The 18,305-nt window shown below is 43.4% G+C and overlaps 1 protein-coding gene across 1 annotated transcript; it reads right to left on the minus strand.

Annotated features, from left to right (window-relative positions):
• Positions 1-15,334: 15,334 nt before the first annotated feature.
• On the minus strand, positions 15,335-17,394 carry olig2 (oligodendrocyte lineage transcription factor 2). Its single transcript, XM_069154355.1, has 2 exons — positions 17,304-17,394; positions 15,335-16,916 (listed from the first exon to the last, which is right to left on the minus strand). Exon 2 carries the CDS (start codon positions 16,892-16,894, stop codon positions 16,073-16,075), a length of 822 nt encoding a protein of 273 aa, XP_069010456.1. The 5' UTR covers positions 16,895-16,916; positions 17,304-17,394; the 3' UTR covers positions 15,335-16,072.
• Between the last annotated feature and the right edge of the window lie 911 nt (positions 17,395-18,305).

The following is an 18,305-nucleotide window of genomic DNA, read 5'->3' on the forward strand; positions in this document are numbered from 1 at the left end:
GCAGACGGTGAATGGATACATCATTGTGTGTGGGAAGTTAATTGATGGGTTTTGAGGTGGAGGTTATTGTTGTTCAGTTCTCGGCTATGCTAACCAAATTGGCCGGCGGGGGGAGCTGGGCACCGTTCCAGACAGCCAGACAAGAGGCCAATTGACTCCAACCCACAGGTGAAGCTGGCTTGGGGCACCGAGCAAGGCTGGAAACCTCAAATGTGCCATTCATGAGCCACAAAAAGACCCCAGCATCACTCGGTGGCACAGTGAGCCTGGCCGCCCTCCTTCTGCACTCCCTCCTCCTCCTCCTCCTCCTTGTAAAAGCCCATCTGAGGGGGAGAAAAGGAAGGCAGGGGGAAGAGGAGAAGGACAGCACCGTCACAAACAGAAAGCAAGTTGTTTACGATGAAAGCAGAAGGAGATGCAGAGGAGGAAGACCCTTTCTCTCTTCCCAGACTTCTCTTCTCTTGTCGCTCAAGAAGTGAAAGATGTGTGCGGAGGCGCTTCCCTTCCCCGCCAGTGGTCCGGTGGCGTCCGGCTGGTGCTGTGATTGAAGCTGAATGGACGGCTGCAGACGGACAGGAAAGAGAGGGCTTCATGAAAAGGGCCAGGCGGATGGCCCTCGCACCTGCAGGAGAACAGAGTGCAGGCAGCCAGGATGAATGTGCGTGTGTGTGTGTTTGTGTGCGTGCCTGCGAGCTCAATTTGATTTCTAGTGCCCGTCGAACAATGAGAGGCAATAAACGGAGTAATGAAAGAAAACGAGCCGCGTTGGTCGCGACTGTATTTTGGGATCGTTTCTGTGTCAATAGAAAAGAAAAAAAGAAAAGAGGACACCTGCAAGGAGCCACACATACAGAAGTCAGAAAAGAGGAGAAAGAAAGAAGCTGGTGTCTACCAGAATACTGCACCATCCCCCCCCCCCACACTTTTTCTCCACCACTTACAAGGAAAAGAAAAGTGAGCTTGATTTGGGGCTGCAGCCCAGCATATCCGCCTCCCAGCTTCCAGGCTCCTTTTGATGAGGCTGGACCAGGGCAGGAGCACCGGTGGCTTCAGGGCAGGGGGAAGACTAGTGTCTTTATGGTGGAAGGAGTACTATCCATCTGGGCAAGGCCGTCCAATGGGGGGTCTGCACCTGGGGGCTAAATGCCTCCTCTGTGTGAGGCCATTTCCTGCGGCTGACAGACAGGAAGACACCTCGGCCAAACTCCTGGGTCAATTTATCCTCCGATACAGGATGAAAAATACACCCAAAGTGACACCACTGGAAAAAAAAAAAAAAGAAAAAAAAAAAGGAGGTTATGAAATACTTCCTGATTTGGTCATTTTCAGCCACGGGGCTTTTGTAAGAAAGCACACATAAGGAAAAGAGGATAAAACATTTTGAAAGTTAAGAACAAAAAGACTGAAATAAAGAAAATACAAATATTTTCTTCCTTTTCTTGTGATTTCTTGATTCATTTCATGATTCTGAAGCCATAAACCTTATTGTTTACATTTTCATTGTTTTTTTTTTTTTTATAGATTTTGACTGAATTTGACCTGTTTTTTTTGTTTTTTTTATGATTCAAATCAATTGAAACAGTTTTAAAGCAGATCTGAAAGTCTTAAAGTTTCCACTTATGAAGGTTTAAGTTACAAAGGTTTTTGCAGCTTTGATAACATTTGATTCTGGTGATCAGAGCTGAAGCTAAATTGGGGAAAATAAAAAGAAGTCTGATAATTAACTCAAAATAAATACAAAGTAAACAACAAAACAAGCCATAAATCATTGAACTACAGCTTGTTTGCACTGCAAACGGCAGTTCAATGTAAATAATAAAAATGAATACAAGAGGGTTCCAACAGAGTTGGTGCTTGGATCCAAAAAATATTTAGCCGCAGTTTTGAGCTATTGATTTCTTTAATATGATTTTTTTTTTTTTTTTAATGCTGCAAATAATAACCAATAAATATGTTATGTTGAGGAGAATATCAAAAAGTAAAATATAATTTAGTCTAAGTTTGTCATTTTCTTAAAGGTCAGCATGGATACATCCTTACTCAAACACACGCAAAACAATCTATTAGCTCGTTAACTGAGTACAAATTGGCATGATGATGAATAAGAGACAGATTTACAAATGAAGTCAAGACACAAGCCGGTTCCTACAGCTCCGGACGCAGACTTGACTTAATGGGGTTCATTTAGATCAGGTGTCTGATTGAGCTCTTTTATGTCACTTGTTGCTGTGATGATGTGTTTGCTCAGTGTTGAGTTAACAGTCAGCTGTTAGTTATCATCTGAAGTTCTCTAAACAAGACTGTATTTATGTGTGTGTGTGTGTGTCTCAAATATTATACTGATGTGTGTTCGTGTCTCGTGTAAACAAAGATGAAAGAACGGAGAAGAAAGATGAAACAATGTAAAAGACGAAAGAATGTAAAAGAAAGATACGAAATTAAAGAACAGAAAAGAAAGATCGAAACAAACGTAAAACAAAGAGAGTTTTGAAATGTGAAAAAGCTGTAATGAAAATTTCAGAGAAAACATTTGGGTAACATTTTGGGTAATAAACATCGTGTTGGAGTTGTGTGGCGTGATTTTAATGTACGTAATGTGTTAATCCAAACGAACAAACGAAAAATAATTCTTCTTTTTATGACAAAATTTAAAAAAATTAACTTGGTGGATGAAACTAGCAGGATCTGCCAAGTTTCTGGATTCCCTGATCAAGACACATTTTTATGATGAAGTAGTTTGTCCCAATTGTTTACATACTACAAGCAACAATACACGTTTTGTTTTTTTACAGGTGGCCGCAGTCCGTACTAAAAGTAAAACTAAAATAGTGCGGTTTGGAAGTCTGTTCATGTCGTCTGTCTGCATGGCCCAGTTCCAATTTAAAAAAGGACCGATTGAAATGATATAAATCAAATGCTGTGTGTGTTCCAAATGGTGCACTTACGTACTAACTCTTAGAATTTTTAGTGCATAAGTGCGTTCACACTGTAAAGTATGGAAACATGCAGTGCAACCGTTAAGCATCAAAATGATTCCCTCAAAACTGTTAACCCTCAACGGTCGCCATCTCGGCTTCATGCCGGAATAGAGAGGATTTCTTCAACACACACAATTCCTGGCTAAGTTATAACGTGAGCGACCAACAGGCCCGAGTCAGTAGAAACGGTATGTTGTGACGTTTGACAAACAATTCTGCCCATTTCCTTCCATATCTGCTTCCAATTTTGTCTGTAAGAAAAGTTCATGTCTGTTTTTGAAAGAGCGGCGAGGCGGTGCACCTGCTGCAGGCTTTTTACATCCCAAACTGTCGTCTGTTTACAATGCGCAAAGAGACTCTAATGAGAAATTAACAGTTGCCAGTGACTGATCTTTTTTCTTCCACGCGTCCCCGCGGACAAACAGGTGCAGCGGCAAACAATGGAAATATCACGGAGTAGAACTTTTTTTCAGAGGGGAAAAAAAGGCTTCCTCTGCTTCAAAGCAGAGACGGAGGACACACTCTTCTATTGGCCCTAACTCCTGCTCTGTGAGGCCTCGCCAAAGACATGAGAAGATTACAAGCTGTTAATAAGGTGGAACCAATCGGCTGAAGGTCTGCTTTTGTCCTTCCCAGCATGCTTTGTGAGCGCTGGCCTGGGATAGTCGGCATTTGGTGCTGATCATAGTGTGGCGGGGATAATGACGGTGGGAGGGGTGTAAGGTTTTAGCCCTTTGGGCCCTTTGTGAAAGAGAGCCTAAATGCTCGGCTTTCAATGGCTGCACACGCTCAGTTGGTCACGCTTGTTTAAATACAGATGGACTTTTGCCACATTCATATTTCACGCTGCTAACTGCTCCTCTGACACTTACGCTCATTTCCCACTTTGCTTCTTTCTTTCTTTTTATTGTTTTTGCATCGGTCAGCTCCGTTCCCGCAACATTTTGATGTGCTGTTCACTCGAACTCTTTCGGACAGTCGTGTGTGTTTTTGTTCCAAGTTTACGGCGAAGTGTTTGCCACCCGCAAACCAAAGTACTTTAAAACTTTTCAGTGTGGCGTTTTAAAAATGACCCCTAAAACATAACCTGATTCAGCGATCGTCTATTGTTCTGGCAGATGTTCCTCTCTGAAACAATGACACCGGGGATGTGTAGGGTGTCTGCTAATAGGAGAGTGTTAGTTAACACCCCCCACCTCCCCGATCCCATTTAACCATGACAATGATGGATTCGCAGATACTAAAGTTCCACAGGAATCCTTATCCAAAGCCAAACACACAGCCTCTTCTTCTTCTTCTTCTCCTTCTTCTTCTTCTTCTCACCAAGTGATGGAGGGCCGGGGCGCCGCTGTTAAAGTCCAAATGTTGTGAGGGGCGGGTTGAGCTGTTTCTTTTCAGGTTTTAATTGCGGTACAAGGCCAAGGGTGGGTTTACAGAGGTTATCCCCGTCTGTATGGAGGGCGGTGCAGCGAGACCAAAGTCACTGTTAAGAGTTGAAAGCTCATAGCAGTATGATGGATGAGGAGACACGTCCTAGAAATTAGACTTCTGAATGTGTCGCCCAGCAAAAGCAGAGGCAACAAATGCTGGATGCTGCGTTGAAACGTCGGTGATTGACTTCAAACATTGTATAGATTTAACTCGAATAATGAATCAGGTGATTAAAAGGTTGACCACGAACTTTTTTTTTTTTTTTCCATGTTATCTCCTAGTTATCTTGTTATCTTGCTAGTTTTGAAACGAACCTGCGGAGAAAACTAATGTGAGAGGTAAAAAAAAAAAAAAAAAAAAGTGTTTATCGGGACTCACGTGGACACGGCCGGATCGGGACGCTCTCTGGACGCCTCCCTTTGGACGCGCTCGGCCAGCTGGGACACCACGAGGCCAGCAACCCGGACACGGTGCAGGGATCACATCTCCCAGCTGACCGGGCTGTGCCCAAGGAATCCAGCAGGAAAAAGGCGATGCTCAGTCTGTTTGATGACTTCGGTTTGCTACGCCGTGACCTGCAAAGACAGGAACACGGAGGAATGAGCGGATTGATCTTAGGATCAATGGGAGCTTCGTTCAAAGAGAAGCTGTTCTGGTTTTAGGGGTTGTCAGTTTTGTGTTTTCTTCCATCCACCAGACAGATTTTAGTTTCTCTTTTAACTTCCTAAATGTCCGAGTCTCACCTAAAATGTTCTGTTATTTTCTTTGAGTGACTTAAAATTCAACCATCTCTAGGAAATTCTGTGATGTATATAATGGCTGAATTATAAAAAAAAAAAAAAATACTAAAGACACCAGACGTGGCAGAATTTAAAAGGTTAAAATGATTTATTCATGGAGGAAAACGTTTCAACACTTTGTTCTGATTTTTACAAAATCTTGCCGCGCCGGGCCCTGGCAGATGGATGCAGTGGATGTAAGATGATTCTTTCAGGCATTGATGGACACATCTGTCAGCCTACACGCTGTATCACACGCACACACACACACACACACACACACACACACACACACACACAGTCACCCCCCCCCTCCACCCCCGTCCCCATTGAGACGGCCCAGAATCTCTCCTCTGTGCCTCACAACCTCCTCCTCCTCAGCTCATTCACCTCCTACTGTGCTGCTGCTCCTCACACACTCTCAGCACATTAAAATCCCCTCCACGACCTGAGAGATCACGCTGAAGCAGCCCGCTTTTCCTTTTTTTTTCTATTCAGCCTGCACTCTGATCAAACTGCAGCAGGTTTATCACAGATGTTGCCCAAAAATCAGGGCTTGGCCTCCCGCTGAGTCAGCCAGAGTGAGAAAAGCCGGCGACTGAAACGTGACGTTGTTCTTTTGCTAGTTAAATGGTTAAATATATGTCATATTTTAGTTTATTTTGTACTCGGTTTACTTGTGAATAAGATGACAGCCGTTCTGTGGGGCTAATTTGATTTATGAGACGGTGGACCCCGGGGGAAGCAACAACTCGGAGAGCTGACATATGTTACAGCGCAACATGATAGCAGGCTTCAGTAACTTGACAAATTAGGGTCGTAGTTATTAAAACATCGCGCAGTGTTGCGACTGCGGTGTGTCAAGAGATAATTACAAAAACATTCAAACCAAAGAAAGTTATTTCCCAGCGAGGCAAACGTTGGAAAAATAACACAAAATATTCCTTTAGTTTGCCCGTTTCAAGCGAAACAAAAATGCGTTAACGGGGTGAGATACTGTAAAATGACTTGATGAGTTTTCTTAAAACGAAAATCCAGAAACTACAACAAAATATCAAAGTTTAAGGTAAAAAAAGAAAAAAAAAGATTTGAAAATAGATGAATACCTTTCTCAGACTCACGACTACAGTCACCTTAAAACAAACTCAGTACCCCACTCAGTGTTTGACTTTTGGGAAAACAAATAAGATCACCCCCGGATAAGATATTATGACTTTCTTGAATTTCTTTTTTGCTGTGAGAAAAGTCTCAGATTAGGTTCAACCCCTTCCAGCCAACTGCAGAACACCCAGTGTGTGTGTGTGTGTGTGTGTGTGTGTGTGTGTGTGTGTGTGTGTGTGTGTGTGTGTGTGTGTGTGTGTGTGTGGTTTTTTTTTTCCCAGCAGCACTTTAGTTTCACTAAATCCTGTCAGGGTGAGTCTCTTTGTCCAAACGTCCCAGCTGCCAGCAGCAGTCAGAGCTGGCAGGGCCGATGCCAAGGAACAGACACAAGTGTGACATGGTCACCAAACCACCAAACCATATGGGATGTAATTCACAGGGTACCTCATAGTGCCCTAACACACACACACACACACACACACACACACACACACACGCACACACACGCACACACGGTCAAAGTCACAGGATATGACGGTATCAGAGTAGTAAAATATGAGACAGACCGAACACAATGCACATTTTGGAGGTGGAGGGGTTTTGTACAAAGTCAATAAAAAGACACAAGTGGATGCAGCAGATGATGGTTCACTTTCACCGAGTGAGGATGCATCTCCACTAGTGGTGCCGGCATCTTTAATCCTTTGTGCACGGTGCCTACTTTTTTTTTTTTCTATGATTTGTTTGTATATTTTTAACATCCATTTATGAAAATATTTTGTGAGAATTGTCAACAAATTTGGTACGCGTTGTCAAGAGAAGTTGTGGCGCACAGCTGCACGGTCCGGGAAAAGCAATCCGCGGGCAGGAGGGTGGATTATGTGCGGACCATAGATTGTATCTAAAAGTGGACGTAGCCTCCTGGTCCGAAAAATGCGGAAGTGCCTTAAACTGCAATACCAGCGAGGACAGCTAGGGGTTGGCTCAAAAAACACTCACTCCTTCTTATTGTTTTCTGAAAATAATCTATCACTAAATAGAAAATAAGCCTCAAAAAGACGTGTTTTTGGTTGCCGTGTCTGTTTGATTGACAGGCCTGTGGTGCAGTCAGGTTACAGCTATCGGTGGGCGGGACGTAGTATCGCCGAGTTTCCAATCAGATCAGTCAGATCCACCGCTGGCTGGCTCCTCCCCCAGCTCATCCAAATATGGTCACTTCCTGCTCCAAAGATGGCACCTGGCAAAATCCGGCCCTTCACAAATCAACGGGTGACGTCGCTGCTAGTTGCCGTCCCTTCCTTCCATCTCTGTGTTCCTGTTTCAAAATCTCCATTGCAACGGGAAACAACAACAAACTCAGGGCAGCAAAACGACATGATGAAAGTGGCAATAAGGTAGATCTGCTCGGTTCTTTTCAGTCTTTCGCGAGGATTTTAGCCATTTTGATTCCCGGTCTCACCTCCCCACATGTTCCACTAAAGCAAGTTCCCCTTGACGCTGAAGGCAATTGTGACCGGCTCAAAGAAATAGAAACAGACCCTGTAGCAGAACGATATAAGTGTCTGGCTATGTGAGACTATTTCTTTATGGATTGAAGATCTCCTTTCACTGGAACCATGAAAAAAAAAATAATAATAATGAGTATAAAGAAGTGTGAAACTGAAGTGTCTAATCACCTAATTATTTATTTCAGATGCACTTTTCTTTTCAGCTGCTCAACAAACAGACGGACGGCGGTAATGACAACTAATTTGACCCCGGATTTGATGCTCCTGGATGTGTATACGTCGCTCAGATTGGAGGGCAGGTGCAGGCACACCATGCCGTATCGCTCTCCTGAATGGCATTTTGGGAGGCCCTCATCTCGGAGTCATTCAACGTTGCTGTCCACCCCACCAGACAACTGGTCTCCCCGCTGGCCCCCCATCACACCCCTCGGAGACCTCTGTGTTTCTGCGACGGTTTGATTCATGTCCCGGTCCATGCGCTCCTCACGCTCACTTTGATGTCTAATCCCATCCTGACTGCGTCCTCCTTCAGTCCGCCGAGCCGCTCGGCCAGTCATGAATATCCAAAGGTCTGCTTACTTGACAGGATTATCCCTCCTTTCAAAGCCACTGGGGACGATTCTTCAGCCACAAAAAACACACTCAATGGATCTTCTGCTCTCTCGCTTTGTTTCTTTCGTTTTCCTTTACTCTCTCACTCTCTCTCTGTCCCTTCTGTCTTTGTCCCTCTGTGTTTTTTGTTTTTTTTTACTAAACACATTGATCCGCCCCAATCGAAGAGTTCATCTGCTGCTCTTCATAGATTATCACACAGATTCATACACACAAGCAACCACTCGGGGGGAGTGGGGGGGGGGGGTAAGTACTTAGCTCTGTGTTACTTAAATCTCCAGATATATTTCTGAATGTTTCTGAGTTCCAGCACTTTTAAATTTTTGCTCCTGGTATGTGCAAGTTTGTCCTCGTCGAAATGGGTTCAGGACACCGAAACCTCTCTCGACTCAAAGGTCTCCTGCTTCGCTCGAACATCTATTTCAATCAGGAGAGGATCGATTTGAACGAATCATTTCAAACTTTATATCGTCATGTGCAAGGACGAGAAGAGAAACGCGAGGGATGTGAGAGTCTTTGGCGACTTGAACCCGTTGTGACGTCATCATATATCATATATAATGGGGGGTGAGGCAGTGCGTAGCACAGGAAACCCAACTTTACACCACAAGGCCATTCCTTACATACAATGGTGAGGAAGCCAACAATTCGATGATTCACACCAGAATTGAGAGAGAGAGAGAGAAAACTGAGGACAAATGAGACACAAACATAATCTTCTTGACTGAACTTCACCGATTTTTGATTTGTTAAAGACAGGCTGAGAACCGGCTGCTAATAGAGGCAGTAAATACTGGATACAAATCACAGTGGTCTCACATGATGGTCACCTGTGTGTCTGTACGCTCAGGCCAACTTGTCGGAGACATTTCCACCACAGTGTCTCTGAATTGACTCGTCAATGTGAACAAAGTTAGGAACCGGGACGTGAACCGCAAACACCAGATGTGTCTCAAACGTGAGTGGCTTCCTCCGTACGGTCAGATGTTTTGTTCCCTCTCCAAACTTTTCACAATTCCTCATTGGAGGCACGCGTCACTTTCTCACCTGGTCTAAGTCCCATCAACACGACTGAGATGCCATCAATTCAGTCAGCATTGAGCCTGCGTATGATAATAAAGATTCTCATGTTTATAAGTTAGGAGCTTCCAGACTCCTCTATAAACTGCGTTGCCGTCATGTTTGTACTAATCACTGGAGATGTCGGGTGTCTTACTCTCAGCTGTTCTGTTGTTTTGATCAAGAGGTGCTAAAATGTTATTTAGAAAAGGTATGAAATTAAAAAATATTGTTCAATTATTCCACTAATGCTCGGTGTAGAAACTTATTTATCGAATTGTATCATCTTGAAAGGCTGAGTTCTGCTGATAGCATGCACCCAGAGATTTTTTTTTGTTTTTCCAGCATTTATGTCACAAGTCGGCAAAATCCTTCATCTCAGTTTCCAAGTAAAAACAAAAGTTGGGACGTATCAGGGATTTCTTCTGTTGTGTCTGCAACGCTCCGATCCCTGCCGTCTAAATCCAGGTTTAAAACTGGTTCAGCTGATTAGAAAGGAGCTTGTTTGTTGGGAGTGACGTGTGTAATATTACAGGAAAACGTAACCATGGAATCAGAGACTTTTAAATTTGTCAGAGGATGTAAACATCATGACAAGTTGTCATCCCGACTTTGATGTTGATCTGAGGGTTATTACCACAACTCTCACCTACTGTGGAAGACATTTGACTATCGCACGACATTGGAAAAGCACTTGAGACTCTTGTAGCTAAGGACGCTCTAACTGAGGCTTTTCTGTGCCTTTTAACTGCCTTACTTCGACATGAAATCTTTAAATTATTCTGAGGAACAAGAAAGAAATCGCTCCATTATTAGGTTAGAAACCACTCGTTGCTCATCCATCCCATACAGTCAGTGTTTCTTTGTGTGCTGGAGTCCATCAGTGTCGGTGGAGGGTGAGCAGATGAGGCCGTCGGACTAAACATTGGTCCCCATGGGAAAGAGTGACCTCCGAGGGCTCATCTTCACCTTAGAGCTCCATCTATTCCCTTGTAAGAGTTAAATCCTGCCTTTGTCTCTGACAGCTCCTCTGTTTGTTTATCTCCTCTCTCGTATTCCTCCTTTTTTTTTTTTTCTTCCATCATGGACTCTGTTTCTCTTTCTGCTATTGCGCCACCTTTGATGCATCCCACCACTGTTTAATCCTTTCAGCTAACACAACACGATGCGCTCGGAACTGAAAGGGTGTTACATCTGTGCGGTGTTTTCGAGAAGGTTTAAATCCAGTTACAACAGTGTCGGACTGATGGCTCCCCTTCTGTCCGACGTTATGAATATTTAAACTGTCACAGAATCAAGCTCAGACTCGCAGCGCCGGTAGATAAGTCAGCCTGCCACCAACAGTGGATAAGGAGCTGTTTATTCAAATCCAGTCACAGGGATGTGAAGCCCAGCTGCTATTGGCCAGAGTATTCAGGCGGAGCTGAAAAGATGCTTCTCACTCAGTGTCTCTTTTAACTTTAGCGACATGTTTGTCTGGAAAGATTCTCTTCTGAACGTCAGATGTTGGAGCTTCAACTTAATGAAATAACTTCAGCAACATCAGAACACACGTCTTTGAAATGCCCTGATAATTAAATATATATTTCTAAAAAACAAAATGCGTTTTAAAAAATGTCCTCTGATTCGCTACATCTTCTTCTCAGCTGTTTGAGTGCTTTAAAAAATTCAGTTTGATTTATAAAGCGTTAAATCACGGCACAAGTTATTTCAAGGCACTTAAAACTGTAAAGTCTTCACAACAGAACTTTACAACATTATAGAGAGAAACCTAAGTATCCATCATGTGAGCAACAGCTTCGAGGAAAAAACAACTCCCCTTTAACAGGAAGAAACCTCCGACAGAACAGGGAGAGCGGAGAGAGAAAAGAACAGCATAGAGACACAACAAACTGTTGGTGGGGGGGCCAGTAATCACAGACCAGAGACATGCAGCCCCAGGGCCAGCAAGAAAGAGGAAAAAAAAAAAAAAAAAGCACAAAACTAGCGCAAATGCAGAGAGAGACAACAAGCAATAAACAAAACTGAGATGTAACGGTGTTGGACACATGCATAGGCAGTGAAAGAGAGCGAGGAGCATCATGGAGGGTCCCTCAACAGCCTCGGCCTATCACAGCATAACTAAGGTCTGACTCAAGGTCACCTGAGGCAGCCCTGGCCATAAGCTTCAGCAAAAAGTTTCAGACTTATCCCACATACACGGGCCCGAAATATGAAAGATCTGCCTCTCATTCTTGCTTTTTGGAAGCAGCACGCAGCATCATCCAAACTCCAAAGGAGGAAATATGATGAGGAAACACGCATGTCGCGTGACAACGAGAGCTGGAAGTAGTGAAACGAAACCTCACCGAGACGCCTCCCCTTTAATTCATCTCCCTCTGTAGCAGCGTGAGGATGTAGTTTGTTGTGTGATCACGACTTCCTTACATGGAATTTTCTGTGCCAACCATATCTGAGTTTTTAAGAGAAGAGTCAGGAGAGCAACCGAGTCAGGGGGGAGAGGTGGAGGCGGGGTCTAATTATTTTTGAAATTGAATACTACGTAATCCATTTTAACTGCGTTTTGCACTGACAAATGGAGCCTGGGCGGCAGGAAAGCAGATGTTTCCGAGACAAATAATCCCACAGCCTGAGCTTTACGTGCCGTTAAAATGTTTCGTTACTTTTATCTCAGCCAGAATCGGAGATAAGATGATGTCGACGGTGAGGGTGAAGCACGTGTACAACTCAACTACGAGGCTTTCTCCATTATTTAATGGAGTGAGGGTATTTCTATGTTAATCTTCAATCTGTGCGGCGTCACTCTGTTATAGATGTTATTTTGTTTATTAGCTGCTCTTCAACTAAGTTTTTTTGGACACATTTTCCAGAGCTGTTTTTACTGACATTAATCGGACATGTTGCAGAGGTTCACAACGATGACCAAAAACTATGGAAATAAAACTTTCAAGTTGGGATAAAAACTAATTTGCTGATTGCACTGCACTGATTTATGCACTTGGCTTCAGTACGGTGATAAACATTGGAGCACCTTCCACAGTGGATTCTTCTGTTTTCTGCTTTTTGATGATGATAATGATATGTCTCCTGATGTTTCTGCTGGAAATCTCTGAAAATGACAAATGCTGTCAACATTTCCACCGGCACCACAGGAAAATGACAACATGCTGCCAGGCAGCTGTTCTGTTTGAGAAAACTTCCGTTGAGATATCATCTACCTGAGCTGAAACTTCTAATTTTGTAATTCAGTGTTTGTTCCTAAAGTTAAAAATAAAAGACATGTAAGACATTAATATAGAAATGAGTTTTTAGAGCAGATTCATTGGAACATTTTACCAGTTTACAAAACAGATGTGATGAAATCTGAAAACCGTGACGAGTGTTGTAGGTTATCTTCGCAGAGACACAATAAATAATAAAAAAAAAAAATTAAAAAACACGATTGAATGATGTTCAGCTGCTTCGGTTTAAATCTCTCCTGGTATCAGAGGATGCACAACGGTTTACCGTCACACCGTCACATCTCACCGGGACGAACACCTGAGCTTTTGATATGACAAGTTCAAATGTCTGTCGTGAGAGAGACAGCACGTCAACGACTGGGATGATGACAAACAGACTGATTGAGGTTTGAAGTCCCGATGAATCTCTAAGAGTCCCCTCACACTCTTATTTTGCCTGATTCCACCTTTTTTTTTTTCCCTCAGAACTTGTGCGAGTGTGTAGTTAACAGCGTACACACGGGCATGTGTCAACCTGTGTGCGGTCCCTCAACAAACACATCCTCTGTGAGTATAAACCAGGCAGAAATTCTGGACGGGCAGATTATTACACATCCGAAAGATGACAGAGTTTAAAAAGAAGTAAGCAAAGTAAAGGTTTGGGCAGAATCGCGTGTGTGTGTTTGTTTGTGTGCGTGTGTGTGTGTGTGTGTGTGTGTGTTTATATCCTGCATGGTGTGGACTTAAAGCTAAATACACACAATCTTTGGAGACGTGTGTCACGAGCAGTGGGGTCAAAAATTGAGTCGGCTTCTTGACGGGTTAGGACTTAGCTGAGGTCAGTCATTTAGTTGTAAAGGGCAAGGGAATGCATTATGTCACGGAAAAGCACCGTGAGGATGGAGAAACAAGTGTGTGTGCGAATCTGTTAAAGGTTCTGCTTCATACTTCAAATGCACCTGTTCAATAATACTTTCATCAACGTCAGCTGAAGGTCCCATAAAGCATTTGTTAAACTTACATGTCTCCCTTTTCTGCCCGTGAATGTGAAATCTAAAGAGTATTTTTTTTGTTGTTGACATAATTGAAGTAAGTTCTTCCTTGAAAACAACCTTTTTGAAGCTGCCTCTTTTTGTGGAGCCGTTCCGTGTGAACATGGACCTGTCTGCAGGAGAGAAAGAAGTAAGCGACAATAATATCTAATGCTGAAGTGAAAGCTGTAATCAAATAAATGTGAACGTGGAAATGCACACAACTGTATCAGAAGGCTGAAGAGCAAAACGAATCGTTCTATTTTTCTGAGTGTCCGCATGCCCGAGACCTTCAGAGGACTTATTTTCTTCGAGTTCACCTGTAAATAAACTGGATTTCTGCTGCTTTGCACGGAATGACCCCCTCCTCTTCGAAACGTCCTACAAAACGCTGAAGGACTCTGAATAATTCAATTCCAGTAATGAGATGAATAAACAAATGCATGGCATGAATATTCAGAGATTTAGTTCATATCGTTCCAGCTTCAAAAGCCTTTGGAAAATATTGCAACAGCATGCACAATCTGCTCTGCAGCTGCTTCGTTTTCCTAAAGTGTAGCGGCCTCTCCTCGCCTCTCCTCATCACTGGCTTCTTCCTGCCTGCACACTTTCTCTGCGCGCCCGACTTCAGCGGCTGTTTACACAGAAAGGTGACGAGTCGGAAAAAAAAAAAAGCAGTTTGTCTCCTCCTCCTCCTCCCCCCCCCCCCCCCCCTCTCCACCCTCCGCCCCCTCTCCTCATACTGGTTAGAAATCAGAAAGGCATCGAGTTTTCTGTCTTTTGGTTCACTTGAAATAAAGATCATTGTCCACTTCGTACATAAACCTTCACAAACAATGACTTTGCTGTTTTATGGACGTCGTCCAAGAGACGAGTTTTGAACGTTTATATCACGAGGACAAGTCCCTTACCAAATATTAACATTATACATAAAGCGTGTTTATAACATCTATTAAATCTAATTTAAACCTAAATTCTCCTCCAGCTGAACTCTTGTAAGGTCCTAGTTTTATCAGTTGTAAATAAGGTGTGTTTTATGTTGGACTCAAAATTAGGTTAATATTTAAATGAATAAAAGTCAAAGCATTCTCAAATAGCCTACTTACATTTTTTTTTTTTTTTTTTTTTTTTATATTGTTGTTGACTTCGTGTCTTTTTTGTCTGTTTGTTTCTTTTTTTTTCTTTCATGTTAAATACTGAGCTGCAGACATCGTCGGAGGGATTTTCTATGACGTATTTTTTTAAAACTATATATAATAAAATTGGTTCCTAAAACCAAGAATCAAGCAAAGTTATTTCAATGGATGACGCTATTCAGCTCGATTGACATTGTGTTCTTCTTATATTGAAGAAAACAGATTATATATATATATTTTTTTTTTAAAGGATATAATTAGGTCAATAATAAATGCTATACCTTACTTTTCAGGTTAGTATTTATTTTTTTTAAAGCATAAAACATTAATTTGTCACTCAATATGTAACGTTTTAAGTTATTCAGCAAGTGCTGTCTGTAATAATTTAGTGTTCAGTAATATTCGAGCCTGTTGATGTGCATCAGTGCAGCTTTGAATCTCTCTTTTTTTGAACATCTCCTTTACACGGTTTAAAGATTCAAAAAAAGAAAACCATCACCAAAGACTTTTCTCCATTTCAATTACTCGTCTTTATTTTACATTTCAAGCCCCAACATAACCAGAGATTTGCATTTGAAGTCCCCGACCAAAATAAGTAAATAAATATCATTTTCCAGTTTTTTTTTTTTTATTAAAAAAATAAAGAAGTGGTCATTGTTTGCGTCGGGCAGTGAAAGAATGACAACCTACTGGGGAGAAAAATAAGGAGAGAAGCATTGAACGAGGCGGATAAAATAGCAGGTGCAACATGTGAGGGGTGGGGGAGTCTTCCCGCACATTAGCAAGACTCGAATATATAATATCTCCGACTATTAAACAGAATAATCCATCTACATATTTACACTCTAGATTCGTGATTTGATTCAAGTTGGAAACTTTCCCCCCTGCAGGCCCACAGAAAGGAAAAGATTCAATTTGATCCGTAAATAACTTAGAGACACGCAGAGGTCTGGGCCATCAAACATTTCCAGTAAAGGAGTTGTGTTGTGCTTTAGGGGCTCTATGAAGAAACACCTGTTACAATAGAGGTTAATTACCATAAGACACTAAGTTAGTTGCAAAACCCCCAAAAGTCCCAGTAAGGAAAATCAATGTGTTGGTCTTTACTGGTTCCGTCGACGCAACGGATTCAGCAACAGAGATAAATAAAAGTGTGATCATGTGGGGAGACAGTCTGTGAGAACCCCCAGAAAAAAAAGTTCCATTTAGTTCAGAGTCACTTGGAGTCGCTGGCCAGCCTCGGCATGACGACGGTGCTCATGCTGGACACATGCGGGGGCGGGACTTGGCACATGCTGCACGGACAAGGCATCCCGGTGCCAACGCCCCAGTGCTGGAAACTGCTGCCCAGAGGCCCCGCGCCGACTGTGGGCGCTTTGAGAAGTCCGTGATGGGGTCTGACTGAAGTGACGGCGGAGATACCGGGCGCGGACAGAGAGGCGGTGGAGACGGCTACCGGCGGGAGGAGCGGGTGGTGCACGGCCGGGTGCGGGGCGTGGGAAGCCACCGGGTGTCCCGGCACGGGCCCCGCGTGTGTCATAGTCCCACAGGCTGACGGGTGGAAGCCGGAGTGGTGCCCGCTGCTGCCGTAGATCTCGCTGACCAGCCGCTTCATCTCATCCAGAGAGTTGCTCAACATCAGGATGTAGTTTCTCGCCAGCAGCAGCGTGGCGATTTTGGAGAGTTTGCGCACCGACGGTCCGTGAGCGTAGGGCATGACCTCCCGCAGCCCGTCCATGGCCACGTTGAGATCGTGCATCCTTTTCCTCTCGCGGCTGTTGATTTTGAGGCGGACCGTCTGCAGCTCGCCCTCTGACATCAGTTTACGGTCTTTCTTGGACGCCATCCGGAGCGCGAGAGCCTCCTCGTCGGCGGCGGAGAGGCCACGCAGGCCGGCCAAGTCTGACGGAGAGTCGCTCTGCGTGGAGGACACGGCGCCGGAGAAGCCGTGCACGGACTTCTTTAGCGTGGCCATGAAGATGTCGTCCACCTCGGGAGAAGACGGTCTGCTCGACACGCGGCTCGTATCTGAGTCCATGGTGCTGGTCCTGCACGCTGCTCTGAAAAGAAAAGGAAAACTTCTGACTTAATTCACCGAACCCTGAAATCCACATCGCATTGTCATGATACCCACTGCATTTCTGAAAATAAGAAGTTTGTGTAAACATAGGTGTATAAAAAACAGGAGCAGTCTTTGCAACTTTGATTTAACCTATCTTGTTCCACTGGCCTGGTAAAATCCCATAAAAAAAAAAAAAAAAAAAAGGAGGTTATCTTTTCTATCAAGTCGACTGTAATGATCTACATTCTTCGTTCTGGGTTCTGGCTTAAAATACTTTTTTATTAGGAGAAAAGTCACAAAAATTAGTCTACTTAGACCCTAATCTAAAAAAATAAATGAACAAATAAATAAATAAATTTAAAAAAAAAAAAAAAAAAACACTTACCGAGAGTTTTTTTTTCAAGCACGATGATGATAATAAAAAAAAAAACCCCGAAGTGTCAAATCCACTTGTTACTCCAAATCACATCTGACAGCCCATTTGGCACGCCTGCGTGCGGCAGCGGGGTTTTATAGCAGGGCTGGAGCGCGCAGAGGCCGGGTCACCAGGACAACGCAGTTTCTGTCCGGGCTGCCTCCCTGGGACCAATCAGCGCCGGAGGGAGGGAGGGAGGGAGGTAGAGGTGGGAGGAGGGTGACGGAGGGTTCCTCCAAGCCCGATGTAATTACCGACACACAGCATTACTATTAAGTGAAATCAGACGCACTCCTTGCTACATATGGGCCCTTCTTGTGGAAATGTTTTTGCCCGCGTGTGGACTGATTTACGATAATAACTCGCAGAAAGACGCCACGTCTTTCGCCTTTTTGAAAGTGTCGTGTATCAGGATTTGGAAACATAAAATCTATTTCGATGAAGTAGCCGAATAATGAATTAATTTCGTTCCGAAAGTGTGAAAAAATAAAAACAATAAATCGTTTTGTTAAAAATCGTGTCTAAAGATTTGTTTTCCAAATAAATTATTCTAAAAAAAAAACGTTATCTACACAATAGGCCTATTTCAGACGTTTCTTTTTTTTTCTTTATCAAAAATTCGTTTCTCATCTCGCTCTTTTTTTGTTTTTGTTGTTGTTGTTGTTGTAACGTATCCGACCGTGAAATCATCGCCCCTTCAAATGAACAGTAATAATAAGCAGCGCAATACGTTTCCTGCTTGCAGTGTCTCAGTTAATACGGTGTTTTCCGTTTCTACCCGCTGTCGACCAGCAGCTGCCGTCGAAGAGCATCTTTAACGTCAATTAATGAAGTGTGCTAAATTGTCTTTAACGGTTATGATCCGCGCTATTTCAATTAGTCTGCAGCGAGCGATAGCAGTGCGGCGGCCTGCTGCCGGCGCTCAGACGGCCCTCTTGACTGACATAAGGGCCCGAACCGGTGATTTGCCCT

The sequence above is a fragment of the Embiotoca jacksoni genome, unplaced genomic scaffold, assembly GCF_022577435.1.
Source record: "Embiotoca jacksoni isolate LCO1_2020_lvr unplaced genomic scaffold, fEmbJac1.0.p SCAF_2, whole genome shotgun sequence".
NCBI lineage: Eukaryota > Metazoa > Chordata > Actinopteri > Embiotocidae > Embiotoca > Embiotoca jacksoni.

What these genes read in the sequence shown, in the direction of transcription:
- olig2 (XM_069154355.1), bottom strand. Translation starts at nt 16,894, where the DNA reads ATGGACTCAGATACGAGCCGCGTGTCGAGCAGACCGTCTTCTCCCGAG.